Here is an 11,728-nt window from a genome sequence, read left to right as displayed (position 1 = left end):
GGCGCTGCCCCCCGGGAGGGCGGGGCGTGCGCGCCCTCGGCTCCCCGCGCTCCTCTGCTCGGTCCATGCCCGCGCCGGCCGCGAGCTTCAGCACCTGGGGCCTGGCGGGCACCGCGGGGTCCAGCGCGCGGGGCGGAGGGTGAGGGCGCGCGCGGGGCCGGGGCCGGGGCCGCGCTGGCTGCTGCGGAGCGGGGACCGCCGCGATGCCGGGCGAGAATATCTTCCTGTTCGTGCCTAACCTCATCGGTGAGTCCTGCCTGCGGCCCCGGGACCCGCCGAGGGCGAGGGCCCTTGGGCAGGCCCCCTGACGGCGCCCCTCTCCCCGCCCCGCTCCAAGGTTATGCCCGGATCGTCTTCGCCTTCATCGCTTTCTACTTCATGCCCTGCTGCCCCCTCACGGCCTCCTCCTTCTACCTGCTCAGCGGACTTCTGGACGCTTTCGATGGACACGCTGCTCGAGCCCTTAATCAAGGTGACAGGCACCCCTACCAGCCCGCGGCGGGCCCAACAACCCCTTGTCTCTTTCCCTCTGGGACCTCAGAGTCAGGGGGCTCCGTCATCCCCATCTCTGTAGAGGGCAGAACGGAATGGCCGGGTTTTGTAGCAGAAGGAACATAGCTGGCTCTTGGGAATTCACTGCTCCTGAGGGATGTGGACGCGCAAGACTGGACGAGACTCTGGCGATGCTTGGGGGGGATTGAATCAAATTCCACTCAACAGGTGTTTCCTGGGGGCCCACCGAGTGCTGTTCACCAGCAATAGGGACCTCAGGCCGAGGTGGGGGGAAGAGGAGGGGAAGGGGTGGCGCCCCGGTTAACAGATTCACTGATCTGCTCTCCAGACTCACCTCGAAAGACTCCCCTAAAACTCTAGGTCTGCTTGTCTTGCCCTGGAGCCTTGGATTTGGGGTAGAGGACTTGACCATCTCGTTCCAACACTAGTCCCTCCACATTCACACCTTCTCGTTCATTCCATGGTGCCCCTTGCACCCTGGTCTCACACCCCACCAATAGCAGCTCCTTTCCCTCCCCAGGTAGTGAATTGGGTGGTAGACATTTTCATTCCTCCTAGACTCTGCAGCAGAGTGATAGACCAACTGCCAGACCTGTCATGGCTCCTAGCAGCCCCTTCCTACCTAGCAGTCTCTTATTTTTTAGGAACCCGGTTCGGGGCCATGCTGGACATGCTGACCGACCGCTGCGCCACCATGTGTCTGCTGGTCAACCTGGCTCTGCTGTACCCTCGGGCCACCCTTCTCTTCCAGCTCAGCATGAGCTTGGATGTGTCCAGTCACTGGCTGCACCTCCACAGGTCTGCTTGGATTCTAGGATGTGACTGGTGAAGATGTGCAGCCAGGAGGGTGTCTGGGGCGGCTGGGGTGTCTATCTCAGCAGGTCTCCCAGTAAGCTCTGTTTTGTTGGAGGACCCTGGGTAAGCCCATGTCCCTCTCTGACAGCTTCAGTCCTGTTTACAGTTGGACTAAGGAATTCCCAAGACCCTTCTTGTGGGATATTCTAGGATTCCAAATGGGTAACAGTTGATAGAAAGGGTCATGGAAGCCTTTGAATGAAACCTTTGAATCCTGACTTCACCCCCACCTGGGTCATTGTGTAGCTTTGGCCAAGGTACTGGTTTCTAGTCCCTCAGCTGTACAATAGGCACAGTCCTGCTGCCTTCCACATAGGGTTGATATGAAGGTGAGATGGACACTAGTAAGAATGAAATCTTATGGATTCCCCCTACTTTCTTCCCAAGTTCTGTGGTCCAAGGCAGTCAGAGTCACAAGATGATCGACCTATCTGGGAATCCAGTGCTTCGGATCTACTATACGTCCAGGGTGAGCCTTTCCTGCCCCTCCCCTGGGCACTCAGCCCTTAGAAGGCCCCGGTCAGGAGAAGGCACAGTGGCCAGCAGAGACCCTCAGGGACGAGGGCCCTGTGGTCTGAGGCTTGAAGGAGCCGGATGGGTGGGGAGGATCTATGCCGGAAGGAGGCCACTGTGCACCCAGGGGGAGGAGCTTTGCCCAGAGGGAGGGAAGAGGGAGAGCAGTTAGGTGTGCAGGGCTGGAGTGTGGACTTCAGTCTGTCAGCGGGGAGGAGTGACCTGCTGAGTGGTGAAGGGTCTGGCGGGGCGTGGGACGGCCGGCCCTGCCTGTCCCTTAAGCGGCCTTTCATGTGCAGCCTGCTCTGTTCACCCTGTGTGCTGGAAATGAGCTCTTCTACTGCCTCCTCTACCTGTTCAATTTCTCCGAGGGACCCTTAGGTAAGAGGAGGAGCTGGGCAAAAGGGTGGGGGTGGGGGTACTGCCCTGCCCTGCCCCACCCTGCAGAGAAAGGCCTGAGGCCCCAGATGTAGTGGCGTACTTGGAATCCCAGCTACTCCAGAGCCAAAGCAGGAGGGTCCAAGTTTGAAGCCAGTCTAGACAATTTAGTGAGACCCTGTCTCAAAGTATAAAAAGGAGCTGGGCATGGTGGCACACGCTTGTAATCCCAGCTAAGACAGGAGGATCACGGTTTGCAGACAGCCTCAGCTACTATTTAGTGAGGCCCTTTGCAATTCAGTGAGACCCTGTTTCACAATAAAGAATAAAAAATAGGTCTGGGGGTATAACTTGGAGGTAGAACGTCCCTGGGTCCCCAGTACTGCAAAAATAAAATAAAAAGGGCTTGGGGTATAGCTCAATGATAGAGCACCCCTGGGTACCACACACACACACACACACACACACACACACTCCTCAGACACCTGGGTCGCTCAAGCTCCTGCTCCCATTCTCTCTCTCTCTCCTCCTCCCTGGCTGCCGCCACCCCACCCCCCCAGTCGGCTCCGTGGGGCTTTTCCGAATGGGCCTCTGGATCACTGCCCCCATCGCTCTGCTCAAGTCCCTCATCAGCGTCATACACCTGATCACGGCCGCCCGCAACATGGCTGCCCTGGACGCAGCCGACCGTGCTAAGAAGAAGTGACCCTCGAACCTGCCGGAACCTCCCACCTGCCCTGGACGTCTCGCTGTGCCACGCAGTTCCCTCCCTCCTAGGAGGTCCAGTCTCGCATCTTCCTAGTGTGCTCTCCAACCCGCTGGGATGGGGTCAGCCTCTCTGGGGTTGTCGTAATCTGATTCTAAGGACCAGGTCCACCCCTGAGATGCCCAAGGAGCTGGCCTACAAGTGAGAAAGGATGCTCAGGAGGCCCCCGCCCTCCGGTGGTGCTTCTGGGGTGCCTGGCGGCCTGTCCAAGGAGTGGCCATTGTCACACACCCTGCTGGCTCGGCCCAGGGTCTGGCCTGGCCTGCGGTTCAGGGGACTCGTGAATGATGGAGATGGTGTAGGAGCCAACCAGGTTTCCCAAAAGGCAAGGGAGCCAGACCTCTGCCTCTGGCCAGAGGCAGCCTGGGGCTCCATGCCCTTGAAAAAAAGGGGCTGTCTAGATCCTCCTGTGGCACTCTGTCCGGTTTACCTTGGCCCCAGAAACCTCTATAATAAAACAGGAGCTCCAAACTCTTACAGACTTGGGTTCCTTGAGACATTCCTGGATCCGGGTCTGGGTTGAAGGGAGCTTGGGAGGAAAGGAAGACGTATTTGGGTGCTTTTCCTCCAGCTTCCTGGCTGGCTGTCATTCCACGGTGATCTCAGAGAGGCCCTTCCTGCCACCCAAACTCGTGCCATGTCCTCTCAGCCCCCCTTCTTTATGTCCCTGGCTCCCTGCTTTTCTCTGTATTCTTGATACTGTCTACCCCCACCACAATGTAAACTTACGAGGGCACAGACTTTTATTGATCCTTCTATATCTGGTATGAAGATTAACCTTCCCCTGACGCATAGCAGCTGCTTCATAATGCTCCTGATGAGATCAGCTGGCTTCTCAGAGCGTGGTCCTTAGACCACCTCCAGAGTCGGTCTTCGGGGATGAACCGGAAGTCTGTGGTTTTAATAAACTCCAGTTGATTCTTCCTCCCAATAATGTTGAGAATCAATGTTCCTTTTGGATATTTAGGGGCACCTGTCACAGAGCCTGTGCTGGGCACCGTTCTGGGCCTCTGTCCCTGGTAGCTGTTCCTATCATCTGGTCTTTCCTGCTGTCTGGTCCCAGATTTCTTTTAAACTATATTGAGGCTGCCATGTGCCCCACCTTGTACTGGAGTTCTTGGCAAATGTTACTTCATCCTCATAATAGCAGCCCAGAGGAACCAAGAAGCCCTCGCCTCGGGGAAAACTGAAATTCATAGGACACGGATGGACCTCAGTTCCTGTGCTGGACCCAGGGGAATTCACAGGAACGAGGCGCTTGGCTACCCAGGTCATGGGCAGGTTGGGTAGCGATAATGCAGCTAGTGACGTGCCTGTTATTAGGGGGACGGGAATAGGAGATGCTACAGCGCCTTCTGAGGTTTCTGTCGAGTGGGTATCTTAAATAGAAAACTGGGAAGGAAGGGTTAGTGTTCTTAGCTTAGGGCTTAGCTGGCAAAGGCAGGGGGCCAGAGAACACCCAGGCAATTACAGACATTGAAATAGACTGAGATCGATGTGGCTGGAACACCAAGTGCTGAGGGGTTGAGGGGGAGAGAAAGCCGAAGCCAGCCAGGGTGGCCTAGGGAGCCCATTAGGACTTTATTTTATTATTATTATTATTATTATCTTTGCAATACTGGAGATAGAACCCAGGGGCATTGACCTCTGAGCTACACCCCCCCAGCCCTATTTTTTAGTCTTTTTATTTTTTGAAACAGGGTCGCACTGAGTTGTGAAGGGCCTCGCTAAGTAGCTGAGGCTGGCTGCGAACCACGATCCTCCGGTCTCCGCCTTCCGAATTCTGGGATTACAAGTGTGTGCCACCACGCCTGGCCTTATATTTTCATATTTTAATTTCATTTTATAGGTGGGCTTTCTACCACTAACAGCTCTCTGCATGCATCGTATCTCAGTGGTCCTCCATGGTGTGCTTTGCAATGTGACAGTCCTGATGATGTGCTCATTTTCTGGAGGGGAACCAAGACCCATGGCAGAGGCCAGTGTGGCCCCAGAGCCCGTCCTCTTCCTTGATCCACACCAGCAGGCTTCTAATGGGTGTGCTGAATGCCAGTAATTATTGACTCACCCAGGTCCTTCCCTGCTGAATGATGCCGCCATAAATCATCTCGTGCTTCTCTTTGGAGGCACTCAAAGGATGAATGTTGAAGGGCTTTACACAGGGGCAGATGTGTGCTTAGAAAAGCTGTTAGTACCACATGAAGCAGAGTCCCGGGCCTCCCCTGCCTGGCCTCTTCCCAGGGGAGGGAGGAGACTGGGTAATGGGCCCTCCCAGCTCCTGCTGCAGAATTCTTTTCTTCCCATTATCCTTCTGGAATGAGCTGTCCTTCCAGCAAGGTGGGTCTCTGAGCACTCAACCAGCCCCAAGAGGGGAGCCTCCGCCCTTCTGGCCCTCACAGTTCTGACTGGCTACTGTGTAAATACAGCCACAAATTTTATATATATATATATATATATATATATATATATATATATATATATATATATATGTGTGTGTGTGTGTGTGTGTGTGTGTGTGTGTGTGTGTGTGTATGTGTGTGTATATGTGTGTGTGTGTGTGTATATATATATATATATATTTTTTTTTTTTTTTTTTGCAGTACTGGTGATTGAACCCAGGGGCAGTCTACCTCTGAGCTATAGCCTAGTCCAAGTTTTTATTCTTTATTTTGAAACAAGGTCTTACTAAGTTGCAAAGGGCTTCACTAAGTAGCTGAAGCTATCTGCAAACTGTGATCCTCCTGTCTCAGCCTCCCAAATGCTGGGATTCCAAGTGTGCGTCACCACGCCCGGCTCAATCTGTATTCATTTATGGTACTGGAGATGGAACCTAAGGGCCTTCTACCTCTCAACTATGCCTTCAGACCTTTTTTTTTTTTTTTTTGGTGGTACTGGGGGTGGAACCCAGAGGCTTTCTACCTCTGGGCTATACTCCCAGACCCATTTTCTATTTTATTTGGAAACAGGGCTTCGCTAAGTTGCTGAGAGCCTCTCTAAGTAGCTGAGACTGGCTTTGAACCTGTGCAATCCTCCCATCTTAGCCTCCCAAGCGCGGGGATTACAAGCGTGCGCCACCACGCCCAGCTCCAGACCTATTTTATTTGGAAGCAGGGTCTCACTAAGTTGCCGAAAACCTCACTAAACTGCTGAGACGGGCTTAGAACGTGCAATCCTCCTATCTCAGCCTCCTAAGTACTGGGATTACAAGATTGCACCACCACGCCTGGCTTAAATGATTTTAAAAGAGGGAGAGCTGGGGAGAAAGAGAGACGGGGGGGGGGGGGGGTACTGGGGATGGAACCCAGGGCCATTCGACCTCTGAGCTATACCCCCTGCCCTATTTTTTATTCTGAGCTGCAAAGGGCCTCACTAAGTAGCTGAGGCTGTCTGCGAACGTTGATCCTCCTGTCTCAGCCTCCCGAATGCTGGGATTACAAACATGTGCCATCACACCCGGCTCTAGTGTATGTATTTTTCATTAATGCCAAATATGCACCTGAGAGTCCTGAGGCCTGAAGGCCAAAACAGAAGACACAGTGCAGGAGGCCTCAGCTCTCCTGGGCAGTGAATGTCCAGGTGCAGTGTCTTTCATTCCATATCTGGTGTCCCCACTAAGCTCAGGACAAACCTGCAGAGAACAGCCTGTGTTCATAGCTGAGAACCAACATGCCCTGGAGCTGAGGAATGGGGAAGGTCTGGGCCAAGTTGGGTCCTGGAATCACTATATTTAATTAAGGAATATAGTGGAGCCAGGCATAGTGGCACACACTTGTAATCTCAGTACTGGGAGGCTGAGACAGGAGGATTGCAAGTTCGCGGCCAGCCTCAGCTACTTAGTGAGGCCCTTTGCAACTTAGTGAGGCCCTGTTTCAAAATAAAGAATAAAAAATAGGGATGGGGGTGTAACTTGGGGATAGAATGTCCCCGAATTCAATTCCCAACACCACACACACACACACACACACACACAAAGACAAAGGGCTGAGGATGTGGCTCAGAGATAGAATGCCTCTGGGTTTAATCTCCAGTAACAAAAAAAGGGGGGGGAAAAAAGACGACAGTGGAGTCACGTTACCTGTGTAGGAGTCTAGTTCTCCATATATGTGGGTTCTGCATCTGTGGATTTCACCAAGTGTGTATTGAAAATATTTGAAAATTGTTATCTGCACTGAACATGTAAAAAATATTTTTCTTAGCTGGGCGTGGTGGCGCAGGCTTGTCATCCCAGCATTCGGGAGGCTGAGACCAGAGGATCGCGGTTCACGGACAGCCTCAGCTACTTAGTGAGGCCCTCTGCAACTCAGTGAGACCCGGTTTCAAAATAAAGAATAAAAAATAGGAGAGGGGTATAGCTCAGAGGTTGAATGCCCCTGGGTTCCAACCCCAGACCCGCAAAAAAAAAAAAAAAAAAAAAAGAATTATTTTCATATTCTCAAAACAATATAGTATAATAACTACACAGCATTTGCATTATATTGGGTGTTATAAGTAACCTAGAGCCGGGCGCGGTGGCGCACGCTTGTAATCCCCGCACTTGGGAGGTGGAGACAGGGGGATCGCGCAGGTCCGAAGCCAGCCACGCTGGCTTAAGAGACCCTGTTTCCAAATAAAAATATAAAATAGGTCTGGGAGTGTATCCCGGAGGTAGAAGGGTTTCCAGGAACCCCAGTACCACCAAAAAAAAAAAAAGTATCCTAGAGATGATCAAAGTTCATGGGAAGAAGCCGGGCGTGGTGGCGCGCGCTTGTCATCCCAGCATTCGGGAGGCTGAGACAGGAGGATCGCGGTTTGCGGACAGCCTCAGCTACTTAGTGAGGCCCTCTGCAACTCAGTGAGACTCGGTTTCAAAATAAGGAATAAAAAATAGGGCAGGGGTATAGCTCGGAGATCAAATGCCCCTGGGTTCCATCCCCAGACCCGCCAAAAAAAAAAAAAGTTCATGGGAAGAGCCTGGCACGGAGGCCTACACCTATAATCCCGGTGAATCTGGAGGCTCAGGCAGGGGAAGCACACGTTTAAGGCAGCCTGGACAATTAAGCGAGACGCCACCTCAAAATAAGAAAATAAAAGGCGCTGGGTGCAGTGGCCATGCCTGTAAGCCCCCTACCTGAGAGGCTGAGACGGGAGGATTACAAGTTTGAGACCAGCTTTAGCACTTAGTGAGACCTTGTCTCAAAATAAAAATAAAATCAGGCTAAGGGTGTAGCTCAGAGATAAAATGCCCTTGGGTTCAATCTCCAATACTACAAAAAATAAGTAAATAGAAAAATAAAAGGAGCCAGGCACAGTAGCCCATTCCTATAATCCCAACACTTTGGAAGCTGAGACAAGAGGATTGCAGGTTTAAGGCCAGCCTCAGCAACTTACTGAGACCCTGTTTCAAAAACAAAAAATGAAGCCAGGCATGATAGCACATGCTTGTAATCCCAGTACTTGGGAGGCTGAGAAAGGGGTATTGCAGATTTGAGAACAGCCTTGGCAACTTAGTGAGACCCTGATTCAACATTTAAAAAAATCAAGCTAGGAGCCAGGCGTGGTGGCACATGCTTATAATCCCAGCGCTTGGGAGGCTGAGATAGGATGGCACAGGTTCAAAGCCAGCCTCAGCTACTTAGGCTCTCAGCAATTTAGTGAGACCCTGTTTCCAAATGAAGTATAAAATAGGTCTGGGAGTATAGCCCAGAGGTAGAAAAGCCCCTGGGTTCCACCCCCAGTACCACACACACACACACACACAAAAAAAAAAAAAAAAATCAAGGTAGGGGTGTATCTCAGAGGTATATGCCTCTGGGTTCAATCCCCAGCACCACAAAATAAATAAAATTTAAAAATGAGCCTGGTGTGGTGGTGCATGCTTGTAATCTCAGCACTTGAAAGGTTGAGACAGGGGGATCTCAGGTTCACAGCCAGCTTCAACAACTTAGTGAGGCCAAAGATAAAAAGATAGAAAATAATTGTAATCCCAGCATTCAGGAGGCTGAGACTGGAGGATTGCTGCTCGCAGACAGCCTCAGCTACTTAGTGAGGCCCTCTGGAACTCAGTGAGACCTGGTTTCAAAATAAAAAATAGGGCTGGGGCTGTAGCTCAGAGGTCAAATGCACCTGGGGTTCCATCCCCAGACCCGCAAAAAAAATAAAATAAAAAAGATAAAAAATAAAATAGAATGCCGGGCGTGGTGGCGCACGCTTGTAATCCCCGCGCTTGGGAGGCAGAGACAGGAGGATCACGCAGGTTCGAAGCCAGCCGCGCACGCGCTGGCTTAGGAGACCCTGTTTCCAAATAAAAATGTAAAAATAGGTCTGGGAGTGTAGTCCGGAGATAGAAGGGCTTCCAGGAACCCCAGTACCACCAAAAAATAAAAAAATAAATAAAAAATAAAATAAAATAGAGCTAGGGGTGTAGTTCAAAGGCAGAATGTCCCTGGGCTCAATCCTCAGTACTATAAATAAGTAAATGAGTATCTTGGTGGTATGATACCCCTGGGTTCAATCCCCAGTTCCAATAAGTAAATAAATAAAGTATATAAACTGGGCATGGTGGCGCATGCTTGTAATCCCAGCATTTGGGAGGATGAGACAGGAGGATCGTAGTTCGTGGACAGCCTCAGCTGTCCCTCTTCAACTCAGTGAGACCCTACTTCAAAATAAAGAATAAAAAAATAGGGCTGGGAGTGTAGTTTGGAAGTAGAATGCCCCTGGGTTCCATCTCTGGTACAGCAAAATAAATAATAAAGTATATAAGAAAATGTGCAAGGCCGGGCGTGGTGGTGCACGCTTGTAATCCCAGTACTTGGGAAGCTGAGACAGGAGGATCACAGGTGAGCATCGGCTGATGTTGGTTTCCACAGATAGAAGGAAGTGTATAATAATTTCCAGGAATTCAACTACACACTTTTAGACTGAATGCGCAAGAGATTGCGTTGGTTCACCCCACTCAACGGCTGTGCCCTAGGTGGGCACCACAAGTCAGCCGTCCCTCAGGCGCTCTCCCATCCCCCGGGGTCTCCTCCACCATCAAAGGCCGCACTAACTGCTGTGACACACTCCAAGATGCAGAGTGACTCAAACACGCTAAGCTTCTTTCGAATTCATCTTAAATCCTAATCTGGTTCTGCTTGCTTGCAGGGGCTCGGGCAGCTTCTGTTACGTGGTTCTGCCATTCTCCATACATGGCTCCCGGGATGACCCTGTTTGCTTGCATCAGGCAGGCAGAAGGAGAGGTGCCCAGAGGATTTCATGAGGCCGACTTTTATAGGAAGGCAATTAGCATATATTAGTTTCATTTGCATGCCATTGGCTACATCTCAGTCACATGGCCACATCTGCAGGCAAGGGAGGTTGGAAAGTATATGTTAGTTGTGGGCCCAAGAGGAAGAGGGTATTGACAGGGTAAAAAGCACTTTACCATGCTGAATGTGCTCACCATTGAAAGACAGATGTTCTTATAAAGAGTGTTTTAACACATCAATCACTTTAGTATTCAGCCAAAGAAAAGCCATTTGTTCCAGTGATGGAGAAAATCAGAGGTCACATTGTTCTCTATTTTATGGGCAATTTAAGGGTAAATTTGGTGACTGACTGACATTAGCTGACTTAGAATCTGCCTCTGGAGTGGGCTGAAGCTCCACCGTATTCTAGCAAGGCCTATTTTCCTATCACTTGGACCAGACTTGTCTCCCCCACCATACTCTCTGTGCTGGGCCCATCTTCGTGCATACAAGTTGGAGCGGTTTCCTATATTGCTATTGCATCTTACAATCCCATGAAGTGCACGTAGTAGTCAGGATAGGCCAGGTTGTGCAATGGTAACAAAAACCCCAGGCCTCCATTGCTTTATACAGCAAACATTTATTTCTTGCTCCTGCTACATGTCTAATGTGGGTCTGTCTCATGCCTTTTTCTCTCCAGGATTCAGATTGATGAAAGAGCCCCTCTATAGAACATTGTGATCACCCTTTTATATGACGAAGGGGAGAGGGAGGGAGTATAGTGATTATGTCACCTCTTATATTTGAACAGAGTGAGTCACGTAGGCAAGCCTGATGGGCCCTAAACATCCAGTGGAGACATCAAGTCACCAATTAGAAATGAGTCCAAGGAAAAGAAACTCTGCCCCCTCTGCCTTGCCGGGTCGGGTGGCTGGGCAGATAGCAGTAGCAGGGGAAGGGTGCCCTAGGACAGAGGCGCAGGTGAGGCTCTGTGGCAGGGGAAAGTGACAGACTGCTCTTGGTTACCAGCCTGGGACTAGGACCTGGCAGCCTTCCCACCTAGCTGCTCAAGATCCCCAGGCAGCCAAGATGTCAGCTGTGGGCACCCGAGGCCTGTGAGCCGCCCACCACCATCTCCTTGACAAAGTGGAGCTGATGCTGCCCAAGAAATTGAGGCCACTGTACAGCCACCCAGCAGGCCCTAAAACAATTTTTTTTTCTGGGCTTCAATTATGAAATGGGTGTTGGTGGGTACTAGATTGGCTGACATGGCCAAACCTACAAAAACAAACACAACTCAGCCCAGCTCAGTCTGCTGTTTTTGATGGCCACAGGGCTTATTTGGTCAAGATACCTGCTTGTAATTATATCAAAAAATTGGCGTCTGTTTGCTGTAAATGTCTATGTAGGGGGAGCAGGAGCCTCTCGGTTCTTTTGTATTTGGAGGTATAAACAAGAACTAAAAGCCAAAGCAATCAAGCAAAGGAGTTCCTGA

The 11,728-nt window shown here is 51.0% G+C and overlaps 1 protein-coding gene and 1 pseudogene across 3 annotated transcripts; both read left to right on the top strand.

Moving 5' to 3' along the window:
- Positions 1-203: 203 nt before the first annotated feature.
- Positions 204-2,965, top strand: CDIPT (CDP-diacylglycerol--inositol 3-phosphatidyltransferase; the record flags this gene model as incomplete). Of its 2 annotated transcripts, XM_080704631.1 has the most annotated exons (6): positions 204-246; positions 338-472; positions 1,158-1,311; positions 1,756-1,837; positions 2,181-2,262; positions 2,820-2,965. In XM_080704631.1, the coding sequence occupies 6 exons, from the start codon at positions 204-206 to the stop codon at positions 2,963-2,965; spliced, it is 642 nt and encodes a 213-aa protein (XP_080560757.1). The 2 variants fall into 2 exon arrangements, with proteins under 2 accessions (XP_080560757.1, XP_080560758.1); XM_080704632.1 differs by lacking the exon at positions 338-472.
- An 8,357-nt stretch (positions 2,966-11,322) lies between these two features.
- Positions 11,323-11,728, top strand: LOC308268800 (mitochondrial pyruvate carrier 2-like; annotated as a pseudogene). Its single transcript has one exon. The product of its transcript is annotated as a mitochondrial pyruvate carrier 2-like (transcript).

This window comes from Muscardinus avellanarius (assembly GCF_963383645.1).
Source record: "Muscardinus avellanarius genome assembly, chromosome: 10".
Taxonomy (NCBI): Eukaryota; Metazoa; Chordata; class Mammalia; order Rodentia; family Gliridae; genus Muscardinus; species Muscardinus avellanarius.
This window is presented reverse-complemented; position numbering and strand designations above follow the sequence as displayed.